Source organism: Euleptes europaea, chromosome 7, assembly GCF_029931775.1.
Source record: "Euleptes europaea isolate rEulEur1 chromosome 7, rEulEur1.hap1, whole genome shotgun sequence".
Lineage (NCBI taxonomy): Eukaryota > Metazoa > Chordata > Lepidosauria > Squamata > Sphaerodactylidae > Euleptes > Euleptes europaea.
In genome coordinates this window covers 87,711,095-87,736,169 of record NC_079318.1, presented here as the reverse complement: position 1 = coordinate 87,736,169, position 25,075 = coordinate 87,711,095, and the positions used below count along the sequence as shown (strand labels likewise).

The 25,075-nt window shown below is 50.1% G+C and overlaps 1 protein-coding gene across 1 annotated transcript in view; it reads left to right on the top strand.

Annotated features, from left to right (window-relative positions):
- Window positions 1-25,075, top strand: part of DNAJC4 (DnaJ heat shock protein family (Hsp40) member C4) — a 42,553-nt gene that overhangs the window by 10,314 nt on the left and 7,164 nt on the right. Inside the window, exons 3-4 of the mRNA XM_056853633.1 lie at window positions 18,001-18,203; window positions 19,620-19,793. Of these exons, the coding sequence (XP_056709611.1) occupies window positions 18,001-18,203; window positions 19,620-19,793 (377 nt within the window). The remainder of the gene's footprint in view (window positions 1-18,000; window positions 18,204-19,619; window positions 19,794-25,075) is intronic.

Genomic DNA, 25,075 nt, shown 5'->3' with positions numbered 1-25,075 from the left:
AGATCTGACCGGGCAAGTCCGCATCGACAGACGGCAAACTAGTCAGCCAGAATGAACTGGGAGCATAAATCTGGTTAAAGAGTCAATAAAACAGCACAGCCTTCCCAGCGACAGGAAAACGTGGCGGAATTATCGCCCGCTTGCCAGCAGCGGAAGCCAGTTGGAAGGAGGCCAGGCCGATCCAGCGGAGATGCAGCAGGCAGCCTCCTCCGTGGGTGGGCGCTTTCCACGGGAGCCTCGGATTTGTTTAATGTTCTTTCTCCCTCCTGTCAGTCGGAGCAGATGAGCAAACATAGCTGCTTCGTGCTGAGTCCGGCGACTGGTCCGAGCTCAGGATCGCCTCCCTGACTGGAAGCGGCTCTCCAGTTCATTCAGAGAACGGTCTTTTCCAAGACCTGCTCCTTGAGCTGCTTTTACTGGAGATGCCGGGGATGGAAATTGGGGCCTTCCTATGTGTCTGTTGCCACTACAGCCAAAGCCTCTCTTCTTCATCACTGGTTTAAAGCAAAGGTTCCATATATCTGTCCAGCATCTTGTAACAGAAGCCTTCCATTTTGTTTGTGCGGGCTCCCGCAATGACAACAACGAAAACAGTGTTCGTACTCTTAAGCACTGCCCCTTATCTCCTAGAATCATAGAAGAATCATAGAGCCATAGAGTTGGATCACCAGGGTAATCTAATCCAACCCCCTGCACAATGCAGGAAATTCACAACTACCTCCCCCTCCACACCCCCAGTGACCCCTACTCCATGCCCAGAGGATGGCTAAGATGCCCTCCCTCTCATCATCTGCCTAATGTCATAGAGTCAGCATTGCTGACAGATGGCCATCTAGCCTCTGCTTAAAAACCTCCAGGCAAGGAGAACTTACCACCTCCCAAGGAAGCCTGTTCCTCTGAGGAACCGCTCTAACTGTTAAAAATTCTTCCTAATGTCTAGACGGAAGCCCTTTTGATTTAATTTCAACCCGTTGGTTCTGGTCCGACCTTCTGAGGCAGCAGAAAACAACTCTGCACCATCCTCTGCATGACAGCCCTTCAAGTACTTGAAGATGGTTATCATATCACCTCTCAGTCTTCTCTCCAGGCTAAACCTTTAACCTTTCCTCATAGGACTTGGTCTCCAGACCCCTCACCATTTTTTTCGTTGCCCTCCTCTGGACACTTTCCAGCTTGTCTACATCCTTTTTAAATTGCAGTGCCCAAAACTGAACAGAATACTCTAGGTGAGGTCTAACCGGAGCAGAGTAAAGCGATACCATCACTTCGCGCGATGGCTACTAGACTTCTTTCTGAGGAAAAACCCCTGCCCTCCTTTCCTCACATCCCATAGCCCCCAAAATGCTCTGGCACAGCTACGAGGGAACGGTTCTAGGCCCTTGGCCAGCTCCCTCCTTTAACCCATCTCCAACCTCAGCTGTGCTGGAGGCCTGCCCAGGAATCCGGCGTTGGAAATCTTTATCTTTTTGGCTCGCCCGGGAGGGCTGCTCAGCCGTTGAGCCAATGTGGAGCCCGTTTTTGCTCATTTCTCCGACACGGGGCGGGAAATAAAGTGGGCTGGAGGGGCAGTGTCGAAATCTCTGCGGAGATAGCAGCCCGGCTGATCAATCTTTAACCGCCCCCCTTTTCCTTCTTTGCTTTGGCTCCCTCGTCCCCAGTAGATTTTTAACACGAGGTTACCCATTAGGGGCATGTTCTTCCTTCGTCAGCCCTCCCCGCCAGCTCTGTCTTCCATCCCCACCGAGCAGTCCCAGGGCAGCACGTGTTGGGGGGGGGTAAGTCAGGCCAGCAGGAGAGAGGGGAGACATAGTTGGGGAGGGGGAAGGTTTTGGTACAGACCAAACTTTGTACAATTGGGGGCGTTCCCGGCAGTGTTGCAAAACGTTTCAGACCTGGCTCAGCTCAGAGGACAAAACTCCTAAAGCTTGCAGCCAGCCGTAGGGTATTTGTTAACATTCCCCCCATCTTTGTAATAATACCCCGTCCACCCAGCCCTTCACCACAGTATTGTTATAATCTGTTTTATCAGCCAGGAGATCTGAGATAAAGCTCGGTGATCCTGCATCTTCGGTGGCGAACAAGAACGTGGGTCAGGCACCGCACGCGATGGGACGAAAACAGCGATCAGGGCTTGTGCCGGGGAAGAGGGCAGGGTGGAATCGAAGGAGGCCAGAGGAAAAACAGTGTCTTCCCCGTCATTCACAGTCACAAGATTTGCTGCTGGTTATTATGAATGCATCATAGGGATCAATGATTAATAAGTTGGCATCTGTTTGTCGTTCGGTTCTTTGGTAATTATTCTCTGACGACGAACTTCTCTTACTCTTCCACATGCCCGGAATACCTGTCTATTCCCAGAGTAAAGGGAAAATAAGAGCTAGCCACACCTCTAAGCTTTTTGAGTCTTGACCTGTGCAACTTTCGTCATAAGAACATTGGATCTGACCAACGGTGTCTGCTGTGCAGCATCCTATTTCCTACATTGGCTATCCACGTGCTTCCTCTGAGGCAGGCTCAAAGGCAGTAGCTCTTTCATATGGCATCCACCCACCACAACTGGCATTCAGAGGTACACTGCCTCTGAACATGGAGGTTCCATGTAGTCATTGATGGCCCTTTCCGCCTCCATGCATTTTTCTAATCCCCTTTCAAAGGCTTCACCATCTCTTGTGGGGAAAAATTCTACACGTTGATTAGGTGTTTGCTGACAAAGTACTTTCTTTTATCTGTCCTGAATCTTCTGCTCATCAACTCAAACAGGTGAAGAAGAGTTGGGGGGGGGGCTGGGCCTGGGCTTATCAGATCCTGGTTTCTAGATGCTGCCTTGAGTCCTTTGCACAAGGAGATAAGATGGAGTACATGTTTTTCAATAAATCCACCAAGTAAAACAAGAAGAAGAGTTGGTTTTTAAATGCCGACTTTCTCTACCACTTAAGGGAGACTCAAACCGGCTTACAATCCCCTTCCCTTCCCCTCCCCACAACAGACACCCTGTGAGGTAGGTGGGGCTGAGAGAGCTGTGACTAGCCCAAGGTCATCCAACTGGCTTCATGTGGAGGAGTGGGGAAACCAATCCAGTTCACCAGATTAGCCTCTGCTGCTCATTTGGAGGAGTGGGGAATCGAACCTGGTTCTCCAGATCAGAGTCCACCGCTCCAAACCACCACTCTTAACAACTACACCACGCAGAGTTCTGCTGTGATGGGCAAAAAATGAACATTATATGGTTGATTTGGAGATGTAGTGGAAATGATAAGTGGATTTTTCTAGATGTAGGATTCAGACTGAAGGAGCCCAACCGTGAAGTAGTGGTTAAGAGCTTCAGACTAGGATCCGGGAGACCCAGTTTCTCATCCCCGCTCTGCCATGGAAGCTTGTTGGGTGACCTCGGGCCAGTCACACACTCTCAGATTAACCTACCTCACAGGGCTGTTGTGACGGAGGAGAGGAGACTGATGTTTGCCATTCTTAAATAGATAAAGTGAAAAGGATTTGTTAGAGGAAGTAGCACTAAGACATCTGAAGAGACCCCTCAGCTAGGCTGGCCACTATTTTACCAACTGGAGACCAAGTCCTGTGAGGAAAGGTTGAAGGAGCTGGGTATGTTTAGCCTGCAGAGGAGAAGACTGAGAGGTGATATGATAAACATCTTCAAGTACTTGAAGGGCTGTCATAGAGAGGATGGTGCCAATTTGTTTTCTGTTGCCCTGGAAGATCGAACCAGAAACAGGCTTCCTCGGGAGGTGGTAAGCTCTCCTTCCCTGGAGGTTTTTAAGAAGAGGTTAGATGGCCATCTGTCAGCAATGCTGATTCCATGACCTTAAGCAGATGATGAGAGGGAGGCCATCTTCTGGGCATGGAGTAGGGGTCACTGGGTGTGTGTGTGGGGGGGGGGAGGTAGTTTTGAATTTCCTGCATTGTGCAGGGGGTTGGACTAGATGACCCTGGGAGTCCCTTCCAACTCTATGATTCTATGAACTCCAAATTCTGCCAGGCCTCACCCACAAACCCTCAGTTCCACTCCAAACCTGCCCCTGATCTGAAGTGGAATACCACATCCCACATTAATTCCATTTACACGATGCCTTGTGTTTTGCATAATTTATTCTGCCTCTGATAGTAATCTTATCTTATTCACTGACCCTCTTGTCTTCTGAGATTTTATCAGTGACAGCACACACTCTTCAAGCATAAGTTCATAACCACAAGGGCAGGAAACTTGCTTATCTTAAAATTTGAGCTGAGACACTTAGGAAGATCGGCTCCGCTGCACTTGATTCCTATCTTTAAAAGGAAAAAAAATGTTACACCAACTCCCCAGTGGCCTCCTGAAGGCAAACCTACAGCTAAGACAATAAAAGAAAGCCATTGCAAATAAAATGTAATTATTTTTGCACTTATTCTCTGCGGAATCACAGCACATGCAGCCCTGGTTTTTGGAGAGGATGCAAAGGAGGATCCCCTTTAGACTGCTGACTGGAAAGCAAAGAATGGGCATGAGGGTAGTCCGCTTGTTATGCCTGCCATCTTTCAGAAAAAGACCCCAAGGGTCTTTTGGGTTCAGATGTAGTCATTCTGTAGCAAGTTAGAGAGGCGGGACGTGCCTTGGGTTTGTGACCCTGAGTGACTCTGTTCACCTGTTACCTAACCCTGGAACACTTCCCTTGGCCTCGTGGATAGAGTGGCTGCCTTTCTCTGAAGCAGTTAAGAGTTGGTTACTCTCTGTGTGCACAAATTCCCTCCCATCCCCGCCAAGTTTCCTGTAAGTGGTGGCGGCCAAATTGCTAATGTTTACTTTCTAGCGCCATTCCCCAAACTCACAAGCTTGCAAGGTAAATAAAGAGAAGACCCATGTCCGGGGGCCAAAGAGGAGCTTCCCAAGTGCCACATGGGGACAACAGTAATCTGGCTGTTCAGGGTTGGGGGCATAAGGCAGCTACCCAAGTATTCTTTGTACCAAGTTTTCTTGCTTGCTTTCTTTTTAACATAAGAGCCCTGCTGTATCAGACCAGTGGTCCATCTAGGCCAGCATCCTGCCTCCCGCAGTGGCCAACCAGTTACCCTGGAGGTCCAACAACAGAGCTTACAGCAGGGGTGTCAAACATAAGGCCCTCAGGTCTGATCCAGTGTGGTGTAGTGGTTAAGAGCGGCGGTTTGGAGCAGTGGACTCTGATCTGGAGTTTGATTCCCCACTCCACATGAGCGGTGGAGGCTAATCTGGTGAACTGGATTTGTTTCCCCACTCCTACACACGAAGCCAGCTGGGTGACCTTGGGCTAGTCACAGCTCTCTCATCCCCGCCTACCTCACAGGGTGTCTGTTGTGAGGAGGAGAAGGGAAGGTGATTGTAAGCCGGTTTGAGTCTCCCTTAAGTGGTAGAGAAAGTCGGCATATAAAAACCAACTCTTCTCCTCCTCCTCCTCCTCTTATCCAGCCTGTGAGCCAGCCAAGGAAGCCACCCCCTCTCACTCTCGATCTGGGCTGGCGAGGCATGGCCTGGCTCGACCAAGTGACATGTCATATCCGTCCCTTGTAACAATTGAGTCCGACACGCCTGGAGTAGAGGCTGAGACCCTCCCCCGACCTTCCTCCTGGGACTGGTATTCAGTGGTTTACGACCTCTAGTCATCTTGGCCAGTAGCCACTGATAGACCTGTTCTCCATGGATGTATCTAATCCCCTTTTAAAGCTGTCTGTCCCAGTTTTCTCCCCAGTGGCAACCCAAAGCATCATAGAACATTCGCCCCCTTTTTCATTTCATCTTCACAGCAACCCCAAGAGGGAGATTAGTCTGAGAGTGTGTGACTGGCTCAAGGTCACCCAGCAAGCTTCTGTGGAAGAGGGGATTTGAACCTGGGTTTCCCAGGTCCTAGTCCGACACCTTAACCATTACACCACACTGGCTCCCCCATCACATTCTATAATATACTGTCAAGAATGCCAGTTCCCTGTTTATTTGATAAGAGAGCACACGGGATTGTCTGGTTGCTTTTTCAAATACCAAGCATTTGATAAAATCTGACTCCGCTCTCATAGGATAGGATACTTTTGAGGGTTATTCCTTACTAGTATAGCAGGTGGGCTTTGAGCAATTTAACCTCCCCCATTGTGGTATTCTGTACATGCTAGGAAAGGGTATTCAGAGCCAGTATTGTGTAGTGGTTAGCATGTCAAAGTAGGATCTGGTAGACCCAGGTTCAAATCCCCACTCTGCCCATGGTGTTTTGCTGGGTGAACATGGGACAGTCACTCTCCCTTAGCCTAAAGTACCTCACAGGGCTGTTGCAGGGATAAAATGAAAGAGGGGTGAAGGATATCATAAGCTGCTTTGGGTCTCCATTGGAGGGGGGAAGCAATGTATCAATACAAATAAATAAAATCTTAGACTGGCTTTTGGTTAAGTGTTTCTGGGTAGTGGTTAAGAGTGGTGGTTTGGAGTGGTGGACTCTGATCTGGAGAACCGGGTTCGATTCCCCACTCTTCCACATGAGCAGCGGAGGCTAATCTGGTGAACTGGATTTGTTTCCCCACTCCTCCAAATGAAGCCAGATGGCTGGCCTTGGGCTAGTCACACTCTCTCAGCCCCACCTACCTCACAGGGTGTCTGTTGTGGGGAGTGGAAGGGAAGGTGATTGTAAGCCAGTCTGATTCTCCCTTAAGTGGTAGAGAAAGTCAGCATATAAAAACCAACTCTTCTCCTTCTTCCTTCTCCTTCCTTCCTTCATCTTCTCCTTCCTTCTTTCTTCTTTTTATTCTTATTATTTTTATTGAATAACCCGCCAACCTGAATGTTTCAAGTTGAGTAATGTAACTACTTGGGACTCTGGGGCTTGAACCTGGAATTTTGTGGTGAGTACTTGGGGCTTGGCCTAGAGAATTAGTCTAGAACTGCATCTTAGCACAGACTAAGGTCTTAGCACAGAGAAGAACAGAGCATACAGTATTCTACCACGTGACGAGCTGTCTGGATTGGCCCGGCATGATAGAAATGCTTCGAGTCTGGTCTTCTGACTTTGCCCGGTCTACAGAGTGTAACTTTCTGCCAGCTGCACTGACCACTGGGGCCTGGGCTGGAAAATGCTGCCTCTGGGTCTAGATTTGGGTTCAGCTGCGCACAGCCCCTGACTGGAGATAGCAACCTAGCCCTGCCTGGGGGTTGCCCCAGGTGCTTCCCGTCCGGCGCACAACAGCTTGCCTTCGGCCACTCCCTTCCTTGGCCCGGTTGGGAAACGTCCTGTCAAGTTATGCAAAGAGTTGTCTGCCGTGGGCCCAGTGGCTTCTCGGGCAGGGTTCGCTGGACCGGGGACAAGAAATGGAAGTGTGTGTCTCCCCCCCCCCCAAAAAAAAGCTGGAACAGGGACAAGTCTTGGGGACCTCTGGGCGTTATCCGGAGCTCCTTCAGTTGGGCAGAGAATCTGGGTCACAGGTGGGGCCTCTGTCGACTCGGCACATTCCTGAAGTCCGGCTCTCGCCCCCCTCTCTTCCTTTCCCGGCCGCCCTGCCATTTTTAATGAGAGGAGAAGAAGGTCCGTCTGTGCGTGCTGACCTGCCGCTCGAAAACAATAACCTCCCCTCCGGCCTGCTTGTTTTCTTGCGTCACGTCGCTTAATTAGCCATTAGGGAGGATTTATTGGCTTGTCAGGCGCTGAGGGGCGTCCAGGTCTTTAGTTTGTTTCTCTTGCAGACGGGCGGGGTAAACCCCATCATTTCTTCTTAACTCTTTTTAGCGTCCTGACAGCCCAGTAGCCTGCCAGGGGCCCTGAAACAAAGAGGGCTTTTTGTCCCCTTCGGGTCAGTTATTTCCCTCTCACGTCAAGGGGGGGAAACGTACACGCTGCATAGGGTTTGCACTGCCTTCCTTATCGCTCTTTTCCCCCCCGTCAGCGGCTCCAGCCTCCACTAAGCGATGCCGGCTTTGCTCAGGGAGGATCTGGGCGTTTGTCGTCAAGCGCCTGTCATTGTGCGGCCGTGAAAAATATTAGTGTTCTGGGAGGTTGTTTTTCATTTGGCTGCCGAGGGCAGGTGCTTCGTGTTTTGAAACCAAAGCTGCTGAGTGGTGCCGCCGAGGCCAAAAAAGATTGCAGTAGGTTGAATAATAAAAGTGAATAGCTTAAAGAAAGAGGGGGGAAAGACTTTTTAAAGAATGGCCCTTATCCTCAGGTTAGGACTGATCACTTCAAGGGCTCAGGTGAAAAGAAGCTGCCTTTTGCCGCCTCAGACTCGATCCAATCCGCTGAGCATCGTCTGCCCTGGGAGGCGTCGGCTCACCAAGGTTTTCTGCAGAGAAAGGTCTTGCCTTGCCTAGCTATGTGAAATCCTTTAAAAAAAAAAAAAATTGCGATGCCGGAGATTGAACCTGAAGTTGTTGGCATGCAAAGCAGGTCCTTTACCACACGGTGGGAGAGCCAGCATGCTGTAGTGGTTAAGAGCGGTGGTTTGGAGCGGTGGACTGTGATCTGGAGAACCGGGTTCGATTACCCACTCCTCCACATGAGCGGCGGAGGCTAATCTGGTGAACTGTATTGGTTTCTCCACTCCTACACATGAAGCCAGCTGGGTGACCTTGGGCTAGTCACAGCTCTCTCAGCCCCACCTACCTCACAGGGTGTCTGTTGTGGGGAGGGAGGTGATTGTAAGTCGGTTTGATTCTTCCTTAAGTGTTAGAGAAAGTTGGCATATAAAAACCAACTCCCTTTTCTTCTTCTTTTTCTTCCCTTTCTTCCCACAACTCTTTTGACTGAAGATGCTGGGGATTGAACGTAGGACCTTCTGCTGCTAAACCGTGGCCCTGAAAGGCATAGAATCTGAAGGGCCGAATAGGCTACCTAGACTCCTCAGTACAGAAAATCCAAAGCTACAGCATCCCTGATAGTCCCTGCTTGAAAACTTCCAGTGAGGGAGCACTTACCATCTAGATTTGCCTAGCGCAGAATAGAGTGAAACGGTTACCTCTCGTGACATGGATGCTATGGGCTTGTGCCCTACCAGGGGAAAGGAACATGCCTTAATGGTAGAGAATCTACTTGCTATACGGAAGGTCCCAGGTTCAATCCTCAGCATCTCCAGTTGAAAGGACCAGGAAGTAAGTGATGTGAAAGACCTCTTCCTATGACCCTAGAGATCTCTGCCAGTCTGAGTAGACGTTACTGACTAGATGGACCAAGGGTCTGATTTAGTATAAGGTAGCATCATTCGTACCAGCTTTCCTACTGGGGAAAAGAGGAGACCACCATCAAAGAGGCTGTGCTGAGGATTGCAGCACCCATTTGAATAAAAGCCACATGATATGTTGGTGACATTGCGGTGGAGGTTTGGAAGAGCTTGAATGATCACATGAAGCTACCTTATACTGAATCAGGCCATCAACGTCCATCAACTCAGACCAGCAGCAGCTCTCCAGGGTCTCAGGCAGGGGTCTTTCACATCACCTACTTGCCTAGTCCCTTTAACTGGAGATGCCCTTTAACCTGGGACCTTCTGCATGCCAAGCAGAGGCTCTGCCACTGAGCCACAGCCCCTCCCCTGGAAAAGCAGGCAGGATCCAATCCTCTAATCCACCACACTCCATAGATCCTTTTCACGTGTACTGCACTGCTAAGCCTGGTTTCCCTCATCGAGCACCTAGGCTTTTGATTCTTTCAGCCTAAATGCAGATTCCCCCCCCCCATTTGTCTTCGCTGAATTTTGTTTTGTTAGCTCCAGCCCAGCTTTTCAGCCTATCAAGGTCATTTTTGAAAAGAGATAAGCAAGAGAATGCAGGAGCTGAGTTGGTGCGGAAAGTTATTGCTTCTTAGAAGCTGGAAATAGCTAGAGGCTGTTAGAAAGAATATGCTCAGGGGTATGTAAGCAAGGCTAGCCTGGATCTTGGAAGCTAAGCAGGGTCGGCCCTGGTTTGTGCTTGGATGGGAGACTGCTAAGGAAGTCCAGGGTTCCTACACAGAGGCAGGCACCTGTGTTCATCTTTTGCCTTGAAAACTCTGGGCGGGGGGGGGGGTTGTCTCCATAAGTTGGCTGCAACTTGACAGCACTTTACATACATACATACACTCCTTTCCCTTTCACTTCTGGCAAAGAGCCAGCTTGGTGTAGTGGTTAAGAGCTGTGGTTTGGAGCGGTGGACTGTGATCTGGAGAACCGGGTTCGATTCCCCACTCCTCCACATGAGTGGCGGAGGCTAATCTGGTGAACTGGGTTGGTTTCCCCACTCCTACACATGAAGCCAGCTCGGTGACCTTGGGCTAGTCACAGCTCTCTCAGCCCCACCTACCTCACAGGGTGTCTGTTGTGGGGAGGGGAAAGGAAGGTGATTGTAAGCCGGTTTGATTCTTCCTTAAGTGGTAGAGAAAGTAGGCATATAAAAAAACAACTCTTCTTTTCTTCTTCTTCTTCAAGTGGGTTTGGCAGCGTTTTGTGTTGGTTTCCAAAAGCTGCCAAACACATTTGATCAGAGGTGACCATAAGACAAAAAAGAAATACATGGGTAGGTTGAGGACAGCGATGCCTCTACAAAACAATTGTCCCCATTCCCTGCAGAAACATAGCTGAACCTAACACACACACACCCGCCCGCGGTTGGTTCCTGCTTCCGGTTCCTTCCTTTCCCCTTGTTGTTAACCTTCAGTTGAATTTCAGATTGTTAACTCCTGGGGCAGGGACCTGTCCTCCCGGTCCCCTGTCATCAGAGCTCCATGTTCAGGGATAGATCTGGGTAAATCAATGTCATCCTCCGTCTCCAGCGGCCTCCATTTGCGCTGCTGGGAAGAGGGAAGCGAAGGCTTGGCTGACTTCAAAGGATTTTTGTGCAAAGAGTTCTGCTTTTAACAGACCATTTAGGAATTAAGAGCGAGCCTAACAAAGGGCGTCGTTGAGCAATCCCCGAGGGAGGGAGGGGCTTTTCTTGGCTTGTCAGGTGGTCTTACCACCGCCGCACACACAAGACGTAGCATTAGTCCCCCAAGTGATTTCCAGGCCTCTCCTATTTGCCCACCCATCTCCCAAGTAGTCTGTGGGAACTCATTTTAGCCAAAGGATTACATCTGGAGAGAACAAGCGCTCCATTCTGAATGTCCCTTGTTTCTTTCTGCCCCAGAAAATCCCCCCCACCCCACGCTTCCATGGTTTTAACTGCAAGGCTGTTTTAATTGCTTGGACTAAATGCTGTATTTGGGGTGGGGGGACCATGTTCAGAGGATCAGCTGAGCCTTGTGCAGATACGGGATTATCTTGTGACAGATTCGTCCTAGCAGTTTTTGAAGCCTCGTTCACCTGGGGGTGCGCATGGATGCCCACAGGATGTTCTTGTCTTGTTCGAAATCATTAGGAAAATGTGTCAGTGCTCCAAGGCAGTGTTCTCTAAATATCAGATGATGGGAAACTTGCAAAAGAAGAAAGCCGTAAGCTTCATGGCCTGCTTGTGGGCTTCTCTAGGAGCGTGCGGCTGTCCGTTGTCAGAAACAGGCTGCTGGAGCAGATGGGCATTTTGTTTAATCCATCTGGACTGTTCTTTTGTTTAGAAGTTCTCGTGAGTGCAAATTCTCTCCCCTCTTCCCTTATTACGATTAAGTATTTATTTATTTGCTTCATTTATCCCAAGTGGGGACCCAAAGCAGTTTACAAAGCGGCCAGCGTGGTGTAGTGGTTCAGAGCGGTGGACTCTAATTTCGGGTTTGATTCCCCACTCCTCCACATGAAGCCTGATGAGTGACCTTGGGCTAGACACAGTTCTCTCTGAACTCTCTCAGCCCCGCCTACCTCACAAGGTGTCTGTGGTGGGGGCGAGGAAGGGAAGGAGATTGTAAACTGGTTTGATTCTCCTTAAAAGGTAGAGAAAATCAGCATATAAAAACTAACTCTTCTTCTTCTACATTGTTCTCTCCTCCGTTTTATCCTCACAACAATAACCCTACGAGGTAGGTCAGGCTGAGAGGGAGTGGCTGGCCCATGGTCGCCCAGCATGCTTCCAAGGCAGAGTGGGGATTCGAACCTGCGTCTCCCAGATCCTAGTCCTCAAACCACTGCACCCTGCTAGTTTACCACACTCAGAACAGTAACCCTTGGGGTTTGTTCCTAAAAGGTGAGGTGTGTGACCTGCGTCAGTTCCTTGCGCAGCCCCTGTTCATTACAGAGGCAGGCTAACTTTGGGCGAACTTGTGGGTAAGTTGTAATTTAATTTTTTTGGGGGGGGTCATCCTTGCAGTTTGCTGGGACCGTCCCGTGTGCCGTCTGCCTGAGATGGACCGCTGTCCCGGAAAGCGTCTCCCTGCCTCTTTAGATGGCCGCTCCCGTGCCCCCTTACAGCTTGACATCTTGGTCTCCCGGCTGACAGCTGCCACTGGCCTCCCAGCCAAGGAATGCACCCCGTCTCGGCACTAGCAGCAAACCTTGGCTCCCAACAGGTCTCTTGTGTTGCCACCCACCTCGCTGCCGCTGTGTGACCGATGGTCCCACGGGAACAAAGGAGCGGCCAGCACAGTGCAGGGGCCTCTGTCCCCGGTTATTGTTCCTGGAAGCCGTCAAGGGCCTTTTCTCTTTTGCTGGCAGCCTTTGCGGATCGCTCTGCTAGAGACGATTGTGGCTCGGCCAGATGTAAATGATTATAGAGTCTGGCCCTTCCCCACTGCCAGGCCGAGCTGCAGAGCCTTCTTTGCAGGGGGAGGACAGCGGGCACAAGTGTAGGTTTAAGCCAGCGTGGTGTAGTGGTTAAGAGCTGTGGTTGGGAGCAGTGGATTCTGATCTGGAGAACAGGGTTTGATTCCCCACTCCTTCACGTGAGTGGCGGATGCTAATCTGGGTTGGTTTCCCCACTCCACATGAAGCCAGCTGGGTGACCTTGGGCTAGTCACAGCTCTCTCAGCCCCACCTACCTCACAGGGTGTCTGTTGGGGAGGGGAAGGCGATTGTAAGCTGGTTTGAGTCTTCCTTAAGTAGTAGAGAAAGTCAGCATATAAAACCCAACTCTTCTCCTTCTCCTTCTTCTCCTCCTCATATTGAGTCTTCCTGGACATACTTGGTAGTTTTAATGTAACTTGGTGCCTGTTGACCTATTTGCTCTTAGCTCCCTTGGGTTCTTTGGGAGAAAGGCAGGGTATGCATGAATACATGAAGCTGCCTTATACTGAATCAGACCCTTGGTCCATCAAAGTCAGTATTGTCTTCTCAGACTAGCAGCAGCTCTCCAGGGTCTCAGGCAGAGGTCTTTCACATCACCTACTTGCCCAGTCCCTTTAACTGGAGATGCTGGGGATTGAACCTGGGACCTTCTGCATGCCAAGCAGATGCTCTACCACTGAGCCACGGCCCCTCCGCAAACCACAACCACGCACGTAAGTGCCATCATGTCGCAGCCGACTTAAGGCGATCCCAGCAAGGGGCTTTCAAATCAAGTGATCAAGCAGAGGTGGTTTGGCGTGGCCTTCCTCTGTAGAACCTTCCTTGGTGGTCTCCCAGCCAAATACTGGTCCTGCTTAACTTCTGAGAGCTGACGAGATTGGGCTATACCGTGCTTCCTTCTCTACCAGGGTGGAACTATTGCACGCTTACTTACTTGGTGGATTTATTGAAAAACATGTATTCCATCGTATCTCCTCACGCAAGGGACTCAAGGCAGCGTCTAGAAACCAGGATCTGACATGCCCAGAACCCCCCCCCCCATGAATAAAACGGGTGGGGAACCTTTTTTCCGCCAAGGGCCATTTGGATATTTATAACATCATTCGCGGACCATACAAAATTATCAACTTAAAAATTAGCCGACCAAGCCCCAAGCAGGCAGCTGCCCCAGAAGAACCCCCCTGGAGCGGGCAAGCAGGCAGGCATCCAAACAGTGGTGCACTCACCCACCTGGTGGTACAGGATGGTCTGTTGCATCAGCCGGCATAGCCGTCCAGCTGCACGCCGGAGTTGCTCCTGCTCTGCATGGTCGGGGCTAGATTCTACAGCTGGCTCCTGCTACCTCCACCTGCAGGGATGAAATGAGGACACACAGGGCATTCTGGCCTTGCCCCCTTTAACCCCTCCATTGTTGCCACTCCCGCCCCCAGCTCACTTGTAGTACAGAGGGAATACATTTCTCCACAGCCTGGGTGGGAAAGGGTTAACACAGTTTCTTGGGCGGTCCTAGCAGCTCCATAGCTAACGACTCTTCTGCAAGGGGGGAAAAGGTTCCTTTTCTCGGCAAAACAAACTCACATCTGCTTGAATAGAGGCTATTCCTGCCCACGGGAGGGGGCGGATCACCAGTCTTAGATTCTTCTGAGCCAGATGTCTGCCAGGACCCACGAAGGGCCAGACCAGGCCTTAAACGCCCCCCCCCAGGCCTGATGTTCCCCACCCATGGAATAAAACATCATACTGTTTCTATATGGTTTGTCTGTGATTTATTGTCTGCCGCCCTCCCACCCCAATGAATGTTAAAGCTGCCATACGGGAGAGGGTTAACTTCCCTCAAATGCTCTCCTAAGTAATGCTGCCTTACTGCGTTAGCTGAAAACTGCCAAAGTCGGTGCCCTCCTCGGTTTCTCCATTCCAAAGGAGTTTAGCCACTGCCAAGGCTGATCTAATCACCTTAGCTGAGGGCACGGAGAGAAGAGACAATTGGGAAGAATGAAGTTGGCAAGCTGTTCCGGGCCTGTGCCAACAGTGTGTGTTCATTTTTATTAGGAGTGGTTGTTTTTTTTTAAAGCCTCGCCTTTCCATCATTGTGTGGGACGTCAAAGCGGCATCTGTCCAGGTGCAGTATAGAAAAGTGGAAAGACAGAGAAAGAGAGTCCTTTCAAGCTGCCGCAAATGAACCAGGTCGGAAGGGCAGCGCAGTTGTAGTGGCCCAGTGCTTGCAGAAGGTCCTGAGTTCCAGTCCCCGGCTTCTCTGCTTCAAGGCTCTCTCAGATCACAGGTGTGGGGAAAGACCTTTTTCTTCATGAGTTACTGAAGAACTGTTGCCGGTCAGAGGAGCCAATATTGAGCTCCCAAACCTATCGGGCCACCGCCCCCTTGGTTCCACAAACTCAACCCCAGTGCTCCCTACCTTATCCAACAACACAGTCGAAGAGGCCCACCTCTAGCGTCCCCTGCTGCCCCCTTGCCTCTTAGTGCCCTCCCAGGAGGTGGTACTGCCCCACTTTGGGAACCACTGAACTAGATGGACCAGCAGTCTGGCTAAGTAAAAGGCAGCTTTTGTGTGTTTGTAGGGTTCGTGGAGAGAGAGCCAGCGTGGTGTAGTGGTCAAGAGCGGCAGACTCTAATCTGGAGAACTGGGTTCGATTCCCCTCTCCTCCACATGAAGCCTGCTGGGTGACCTTGGGCCAGTCACAGTTCTCTCAGAACTCTCTCAGCCCACGCGGAGGCAGGCAATTGCAAACTACCTCCAAACAGCTCTTACCTGGAAAAGAAGAAGAAGAAGAGTTGGGTTTTTATATGCCAACTTTCTCTACCACTTAAGCAAGAATCAAACCAGCTTACAACCTCCTTTCCTTCCCCTCCCCACAACAGAAACCCTGCAAGGTGGGTGGGGCTGAGAGAGTTCTAAGGGAGCTGTGACTAGCCCAAGATCACCCAGCTGGCTTCATGTGTAGGAGTGAGGAATCAAACCCAGTTCTCCAGCTTAAGAGTCAACCGCTCCAAACCATGGCTCTTAACCACCACACTACAATGGCCCCCCCAGGGTAACCATCAGTCAGCGGTGACTTAACTGCACTTTCCACCACCACCAGGGTAGGAGACGAGCGGTCCGAGGTAATCCTGAGGGGGTTCTAGAAAGGCTCCGTCTAGCACTGGCTTTGAATGCGTGTGTGTGTGCCGCGTTTCTGCCAGATTGCGTAGTGTAGCGTTGGATTCGGCGTGGAATTTAGCTATCTGAGGACCTTTAAAAAAATTCATGTTTCTAGTTCTTGAAAGGTTGCAAAGACACTCTTGAGAGCATACGGGAAATGCTTGCTGGACACTCAAAGATGCCCTTCAAGTACTTGGAAGGGCTGCCATATAGAGAGTGGTGTCGAGTTGTTTTCTGTTGCTCCAGAAGGTCGGACCAGAACCAACAGATTGAAATTAAAAGAGTTTCCGTCTAGACATTAGGAAGAATTTTCTAACAGTTAGAGCGGTTCCTCAGTGGAACAGGCTTCCTCGGGAGGTGGTAAGCTCTCCTTCCCTGGAGGTTTTTAAGCAGAGGCTAGACGGCCATCTGACAGCAATGCTGATTCTGTGACCTTAGGCAGATGACGAGAGGGAGGGCATCTTGGCCATCTTCTGGGCATGGAGTAGTGGGTCACTGGGGCTGTGTGTGGGGAGGTAGTTGTGAATTTCCTGCATTGTGGAGGGGGTTGGACTAGATGACCCTGGTGACACCTTCCAACTCTGTGATTCTATGTCCTCTCCTGTGTTTTTGGTGCAAGCATTCAGCCTGCGGCTTGCAGCTTTCCTTGCCTTCTCCAGAGGGGTGCTTGTTACAGATACTTGAACAGCTAACAGCAAGGGGGGGCATGGGGAGGAAGGCTCAGTACACAGCCTTTCCTCATTACCCTCCTAACTGGGTCAAGTCCTGTCTGCGTTGCCCCCTGGTCTTCAAAGCTCAGACAGTTTGACAGAGGGCTGCCAACTGGCCTGCTTCATGTTCCCACGTGGGTGTTAAATTCCTGAGGCAAGGAAGGCCCGATCTCTTGCTCAGGTCTCTGGCAGAGCCAGGAAATGGGAGCGATGCTTGCCCCCATTTACAGCAACCAAACACACAGCACTGGCTTTTCAACACCTTGCGAGACAGACTACCCTTATCTAGCTTCCGGAATGAGGGGAACGTGCCTAAGGCCACCTAGTTCTGCTCGCAGCTGAAGTGAAAGTTGAACCCAGGACTCCCTGTGCCATAGCTCAGACTCTTTGTCTTAGAGAGCCAGTGTGGTATAGTGGTTAAGAGCTGTGGTTTGGAGCAGCGGACTCTGATCTGCAGAACCAGGTTTGATTCCCCACTCCTCCACATGAGCGGTGGACGCTAATCTGGTGAACCAGGTTGGTTTCCCCACTCTTCCACATGAAGCCAGCTGGGTGGCCTTGGGCTAGTCACAGCTCTCTCAGCCCCCACCTACCTCACAGGGTGTCTGTTGTGGGGAGGGGAAGGGAAAGTGATTGTAAGCCAGTTTGATTCTCCCTTAAGTGATAAAGAAAGTCGGCATTTAAAAACCAACTCTTCTCCTCTTCTTCTTTGTGCTCAAACTGTCTTGGCTGACCACATTGTAGGGTCCATCTCTGGCGCTGTCTCTGTGCCTCTCCAGCCCTCGCTCTAAATCTCTGTACACAGATGTTTGACAGAGACTAAGAAAGCCACACCAGACCCTGAAGTAGGGTTCCCAACTCCAGGTTGGGAAATACCTGGAGGTTTGGGAGGTGGAGCCTGAGGAGGGTGGGGTTTTGAGAGGGGAGGCACCTCAGCAGGGTATATTGCCGTAGAGTCCACCCTCCAAAGCAGCCATTTTCTCCAGGGGAAATTATTTCTGTTGTCTGGAGTTCAGCTGCAATTCCCGGAGAACTCCAGGCCCCACCTGGAGGTTGGCAACTGATCATACAGGATGAGCTAGCCATGTAGAACTCCAGACTGGCAATGAGCATATGCATGAGTGTGTCGTATTTTTGATATTTCTCAGTGAAAAATAGCACCAAAAGACCAGGGTTGCCAGCTCTGGATTGGGAAATACCTGGAAAGTTTGGGGGCGGGGCCTGAGGAGGGCGGGGTTTGGGGAGCGGAGGGACTTCAATGCCATAGAGTCCAATTGCCAGAGCGGCCATTTTCTCCAGGGGAACTGATCTCTGTTGCCTGGAGAGCAGTTGTAATAGTGGGAGATCGCCTGCCACCACCTGGAGGTTGGAAACCCTACAAAAGACCCATATTTCAGGGAGAGAGAATAGGTGGATAGTCTGGTCCGTCTGTCCAGCCCCGCCTGCTGTCACAGAGACACAGCCACATCCTCGTGGCCAGAGCTGGGGCTACTTTCTGGCTCTGATTCCTCTCTTCCCCTGCAGCTCCATCCCGACAGCGACCCGGCCAACCCGGACCTGCACAGCCAGTTCGTGAGGCTGAACGAGGCCTACAGGGTGCTGAGCAAGGAGAGTAGCCGGCAGCGCTACGACATCCTGAGGGCTGCTCAAGGGCCCCGGCCTCCCCCCAGCAGCTGGCACAGAAGCCCCAAGGGAAGCCCATTTGATTTCGGCAGCTTCGAACCAAGGCAAGGGACGGGGGGGGGGGGCTGGCTGGCTACCGGTAGGGGCTGAGGAAGGCCTTTCTCTTCCTCGAGTCCCTGGAGAGCGGCTGCCTGTCAGAAAGGTAGACAGTACAGAGTCCAGTGGGCCCGTGCCCTGACTGGAGATAAGGCAGGTCTGGATGTAAATTTGTCCGTCTCTCTCTCATTCATTTTATGTCTCTCCTGCTCGCTCTCTGTCTCTCTCTGTCGCTCATTTTCCCTCTGCTGTTTTCCTCATTGTCTGGAGACCCAGCGTGGTATAGTGGTTAAGAGCGGTGGTTTGGAGCGGTGGACTCTGATCCGGAGAACCGGGGTTGATTCCCCACTCCTCCACATGAGTGGCGGAGACTAATCTGGTGAATTGGATTTGTTTCCCCACTCCTACACATGAAGCCAACTGGATGACCTTGGGCTAGTCACAGCTGTCTCAGCCTCACCTACCTCACAGGGTGTCGGTTGTGGGGAGGGGAAAGGAAGGTGATTGCAAGACAATTTGAGTCTTCCTTAAGTGGTAGAGAAAGTCGGCATATGAAAACCAACTCTTCTTCTAAATTCTAAGCTACTTGGGGTTGAAATAGATTGAGAGAAGAAGAGTTGGTTTTTATATGAAATAGGATCTGGGAGAGCCGGGTTTGAATTCCCATTCAGCCATGGAACTCGCTGGGTAACCCGTGGGCTAGCAGGGCTCTCTCTCGCCCTCCCTCCCTCATCTGTCTCTGTCAGCCTAACCCACTTCACAGGATTGTTGTTATGAGGGTAAAAGGGAGGAGAGGAGAACGATGCTGTACGTCGCTTTGGGGCTCCATTTGGTAGAAAAGGGGGACATGAATAACATCTAAATGAATGCATAAATTAGTGACCTGCCTGTTTTTTTCTCCATGTGACTGATCGCAGAGCCTCCCATGCCCTGGTGCTCTAAACAATCCCTTAGTTTTTTCTGTCTCCACCTTTCCCCTGATAGAGCACCGAGAAGGTCCCCCCAAGCGGCAGTCTGATGGGTTGCGTAGTTTAATTGTGGAACTCCCTGCCCCAGGATGTGGCGATGGCTGCCAACTTGGAAGGCTTTAAAAGGGGAGTGGAAATCTTCATGGAGGACAGGGCTATCCATGGCTACTAGTCAAAATGGATACTTGTCATGATGCATACCTATTCTCTCTAGGATCAGAGGTGCATGCCTATTATATTAGATGCTTTGGAACATAGGCAGGACAATTCTAGAGGCACCTGGGCTTTCTAGAGGCACCTGGTTGGCCACTGCATGTACAGATGGCTGGACTTGATGGGCCTTGGTCTGATCCAGCATGGCCTTTCTTATGTTCTTATGTGGGGCTGCCTTGTGCATTGATACCTATCCTTAGTTCTTCATTCTGACCCTTCTCCTGGTTCCCTTCCTCCCCCCAGGAGCGAGCCGGACCCCAATGATGACATCCGTTACTGGAAGCAGTTCCACGCAGCCCGTCCAGAGTCCTTTTCGGGTCCTGAGTTGGAGAAAAAACAGCGCCTTAACAAGAAACTCTTCGGCTACTGTTTACTCATGATGCTGGGCAGCCTGCTTGTCCACTACGTGGGGTTCAGGTAGGATGATGCCCCCCGCTTTCCCCTCCATTCTGCAATGCTTATGGCTCTCCACATAGAGGCAACAGCGTTGGGAGGCTACCAGTTTGGTCTGTTAGAGAAAGCGGGGAATGAATCAGATAAACAGGACCCCCGGGAGGCCCTTAACCAATATACGTTAACTGCTCTTAACTGCTCACTTCCCTCCCTTGCAAGAACTGCCCCATTTATTCCTGCACTCTTGCTTCCTGGTGTTTAACCAATGCTTAATACATAAGAAGACCCATCTTCTTGTCCCATTATGCTAAGCTTACTTGGAAGTATTTGCTGTTGCACCTTGTCAACAGCCTTTTGGAAGCCCAAGTCTATAAGGTCTGCTGGATCACTCTTATTCACATGCTGGTTAACCTTCTCAGGTCATTTATGCATGAGTACTTGGACTCACATTCGCCTCCTGTCTGTCTTGGTTGTTCCTTGGAGTTCTGCATGAGTGTTCCGTCCATTAGAAATGACCTCGCTGCCAGCCCTCGCAATGTCCGGGTTTTGCCGTTCCTCTGTTAACCCGAGTCTTCCCTCCCCCCTGAGCTCAGCCCAGCTGAAATCTCCATGCAGAAGGCAAAGCACAGGACACAGAAGATTGGCTTCTCTTACAGCCAATCACAAAGCATCGTGTAAAGAGGTGGGAATTAAAATGCTTCCTGCTCCCTCTGAGCTTTTTCTGAGCAAAAGAAAGGAAAACCGAGCTTGGATTTCTCTCCCCCCAGATTGCTCTGGTTGTTGTTGTTGTTGTTGTTTTGTTGTTCTTAAAATGCTTTTTTATGTGGCAGTTGGGTTTGGGGGGGATTTTCTCTCACAATAAGCCCTGCAAAGTAAGCCAATTACAAAGCAGGATTTAAAGAGGGTGGGACTTGATTTGAGTTTGGAGACTGCTGGTGTATAGCTTCCCAACTGGCAAGTGTGGATCCAGCCAGCAACGAACCTCAGGTAAAACTCCCATGCATAAATGACCTCAGAGAACCCCCAAAGGTTGGTGAAGCAGGACTTCCCTTGGCAGAAGCCGTGCTGATTCTCTCTCAGCAGGCTTTGTTCCTCAATATGCTGTCTTTAAGAACAGTTTCCACTAATTTACCTGGAACAGATGTTCGGCTAATTGGCCTGTAATTCCCTGGCTCTGTTCTGGTTCGCTTTTTAAAAATTGGTGTGACATTTGCTGCTTTCCTGATAGAAGATCAACAAGCTCATATTTGAGACCTCTCGGGTATATATGCCATTTGGACCTGGAGACTTGTTAGTTTTTCTGTTTGCCCAACGGTTTAAGAACTTTGTTTCTCATCGCCTCTATTGGACTTAGTTTTTCAGACACTCTTCCCCCAAAACAAGGGGAGAAACAGCGGTGTATAAGGACAGGGGCCGTGGCTCAGTGGTAGAGCATCTGCTTGGCATGCAGAAGGTCCTAGGTTCAATCCCCGGCATCTCCAGTTGGGATTAGGCAGGTAGGTGATGTGAAAGACCCCTGCCTGAGACCCTGGAGAGCCGCTGCCGGTTTGAGTAGACAATACTGACTTGGATGGACCCAGGGCCTGATTCAGTATAAGGCAGCTTCATGTGTTCATGTGTGAGATTCTTGGACCCCCCCCCCACTGTCTTAAGTGCCATCAGTCACTTCGGACTCACAGCGACCTTACTAATTAATGGCTTCCAAAAACGTCCTGTCATTGGCAGCCTCACTCAAGTCTTGCAAGCTGAAAGCCGTGGCTGCCTGTGCCAAATCAATCCATCTCATATTGGGTCTTCCTCTTTTCCTGCTGCCTTCCACTTTTCCTAGCGTTGTGCTGCTAAGAGCCATCTTCAGGTCCAGCAAGGAGGATTCCACTGATCTTTAGGCCACGTTGCTGCCGGCCCACCCACCCCTCCCTCTGGCACCCCCTCCCCTTAATCTTCTTCTCTCTAAGCTGCACTTGCTCAGGCCCTTCTGCCTTTCTCCCCTTTGAGGTCACGCATTCCAAACGCTTTATCATCTTTGATGCTCTCCTCTAAATCCTCCCCGGTTTTGTTTGCATCCTCCTTGAAAGCGCAAGCAACCAAAACGAAGCAAAGCCCTTTGGTCCCCCTGACGTCTTGCTTGCCGGGTTTCGTTTGATGCTGTCCAAAAGGGATTTGCCTCTTTTACTTCCCCCCTCCTGCCATACATGAGAAACATTCAGAGTGAGAGCCTCGTCTGTTTCTTGGTTGTCACGAACCTTCATTTAAATGCCGCCCCACAGCACGGGAGCCATTTTTACAAAGGCTGCTGGAGCTAAATGGCTAAGGGAATCTATTACAAAAAGGGGCACCTTGGCCATGTTCTAGGCATGGAGTAGGGGTCACTGGTGTGTGTGTGGGGGGAGGCAGTTGTGCATTTCCTGCATTGTGCAGGGAGTTGGACTAGATGACCCTGGTGGTCCCCTCCAACTCTATGATTCCTGTTTCCCAGCTCTCTCAGCCTGCTGCCCAGAGCCGTGACCTTGACACAGGTGAGGTCTTCACTCGGGATTTCTCCTCTTCCTGTCATGTGACTCTGGTGTTACATCGCTCCCTGTTAAGGGCTTCCAGTTTGTTCGGTCTTGTGCCGCTACCTGGGGGTTAAATGTGGGTCCTGGGTCTGGGAATGATTTTTTCCATAAGTTTTTATTGAAAGAAGAAAGAAAAAAATCCATACACACACCCATACATACAGTATAACCAGCCTACCAGAGGGAACCGTATGTTAACAACCTTAATAACAACTGAGCAATCACATATTCTTAAAAGACTAAGTTATGAAAAATTCATTTGCTTTAAATCAAAGGCTATCATTTTTAACTACGTATTTACGCAACTGCTTAATAAATCTTTGATTATAATTTTACAACCATTTACCATACATATAAAATTAATCAGATTAAATTCCTGCTTCTAATAAGCCACCTATGTATTCTACCCTTCATTATTATTACCTCCCTATCGATAGCCATTGTTCACATTTAAATTAATCTACTGCACAATATCAGCATATTCATAGTAAAGTTTCCATTTCTTCTGAAACTCCCCTTCGGGTCTTCTGTACAGCAAATGCGTCAACTTTGCCATCACTGCGTATTCGGCTATTTTCTCTCTCCACCCTTCTATCTCGGGGATTTCTTCTTGCTTCCACATTGATGCCAGAACCACTCTGGCTGCTGTTATCATGTAACCAAACAGGTCTCTATGGTTTTTGTCCAGCTCTTCGGGTACTATACCCAATAACAGTCTCTGGATCTAGAGGATGGGTCTGGGAATGATTGAGGATCACTACACAGGGGCCGTTTATGCTTGGTAATTAGCAGCTTGTTCCAGGCTGAAGTGCCCCGCATATTTTCTTTTTAATTTCTTCAAGCTGAACCGCCATTCCAGCTGTCTCTGCGAAGCCGCCGCATACCTGCTTCGCATTTCTTAAGAGCCCCTTTAACGCAACCTTTGGTATTTGCTCGGCCCCCTCATCGAAGCATTTACTGAAGGAACCATGAAAAATCACAGCCACAGCTTAGCTATGCAAACAACCATTGCTAACGGCTATGCAAACGAAGGAACGAAGGAGCAGGCGAGTGGGGAGGATGGAATTTGTTTGATTTTCTCCTCTTGCATTGGGACCGTGAATAGTCATTTTAAAGGGCATATTTTAAAAAGCAGCTTTGAGCGAGCATCAAAATTGACCCTGCATAAATGGCCAGGGTGACCTGAGAAAAGTCTCTGTCTGTCTGTCTGTCTGTCTGTCTGTCCGTGTGTCTGTCTGTCTGTCTGTCTGTCTCTCTCTCTCTCTCTCTCCCTTGATTCTCTGCAATATGGATATGGGGATGATAGCACAGGTCTACCTTAAAGGGCTGTCGTAAGGATCATAGCAACATGCTGTATGTGAAGCTCTTTGAGCACATGGAAAGTGTTATTTTAATGATTCTGTACCTCTATTACTACTTCTTCTTCTTTCTCTCTTTCTCTCCTTCTCTTTCCTCTCTGACTTCACCCTCCTCCCAGTCTTTGTCTTCATTTCCAGAGTGGTTTAAAATTGTTTATTGAATTATTTTCTGTTTCCTTTTACACTACAATAGCAGGCAGGAACAAAACAAACAAACAAACCCCCAAACGACAACATAAAATAAACAAAACCCGTAAAAAGAAAGGAGCCTTGTGTAGCTTCAGGCCTTTACGCATGGTGGATTTGAGCTCTTGATTCTTATTGTTAACAGACTCTACGCAGTCACTTCTGTAGAAGCGGTCCAAGTCTCTCATTGCGTGTCTAACCATAACTGTCTGCGGCAATATCCTAATTCCTAGGCAGCGAAGGCAAGTTCAGCTCTTCCGTCCGCTGGCGGAGCGATGGAGAGCGCTAGCTCGCTTTCCCAAGCCTGAAGCATCAACTTTTTTGGCCGCAAGAAGAGCTGGCAGGACCCAGCCTTTATCTTTGTTTCCCATCTCTAAACAAACAGAAAAAAATGGCACTTGTACCCTTTAATGCCACCAACGTCAGGTCGGGATGCCACCCAGTTGCGGGTCACAGATCCGCTAGACAAAGGTAGGGCGCCAGGGTTACATTTACACATGTGTGTGAGTGTTGCAAGGGGCAGGCTTAGAATGGGGCCATCCCTGCAGTCCAGAAAGGGAAACGGGGCCTGGGGCCGCTCAAGAAGCTGCCCATCGCCCTTGGCTCACATCCCTGCCGATCCCTGTTAGTACCATCATGGTTGAAGAAGAAGAGTTGGCTTTTATATGCCAGCTTTCTCTACCACTTAATGGAGAATCAAACCAGCTTACAATCACCTTCCCCTCCCCACAACAGACACCCTGTGAGGGAGGTGGGACTGAGAGAGCTGTAAGAGAACTGTGACTAGCCCAAGGTCACCCAGCTGGCTTCATGTGGAGGAGCGGGGAATCCAATGCAGTTCACCAGATTAGCCTCCTCCGCTCATGTGGAGGAGTGGGGAATCAAACCCAGTTTTCCAGATCAGGGTCCACCGATCCAAACCACCGCTTTTAACCACTACACCACACTGGATCCTTGTGGGGCTGCTGGGATGGTTGCTGTCGGGGTTTCGTTTGGGGGGCTTTTTTAAAAAAGATTTTTGCAGAACTTTCTCAGATCGGTGCCCTCCCTGCAAAACGTAACCTGCCAAGCCCGGCTGCCAGCCAGTTCTAATTCTAATCCATTGCCTAATTAGCCCTCCGTGACCAGGGAGAGATTAATCGTGAGCAGCCTTTAATCAAGCCTAATGCAATTAAACATGCCCACTTAAGTCTGCAGCAGGGAGGGG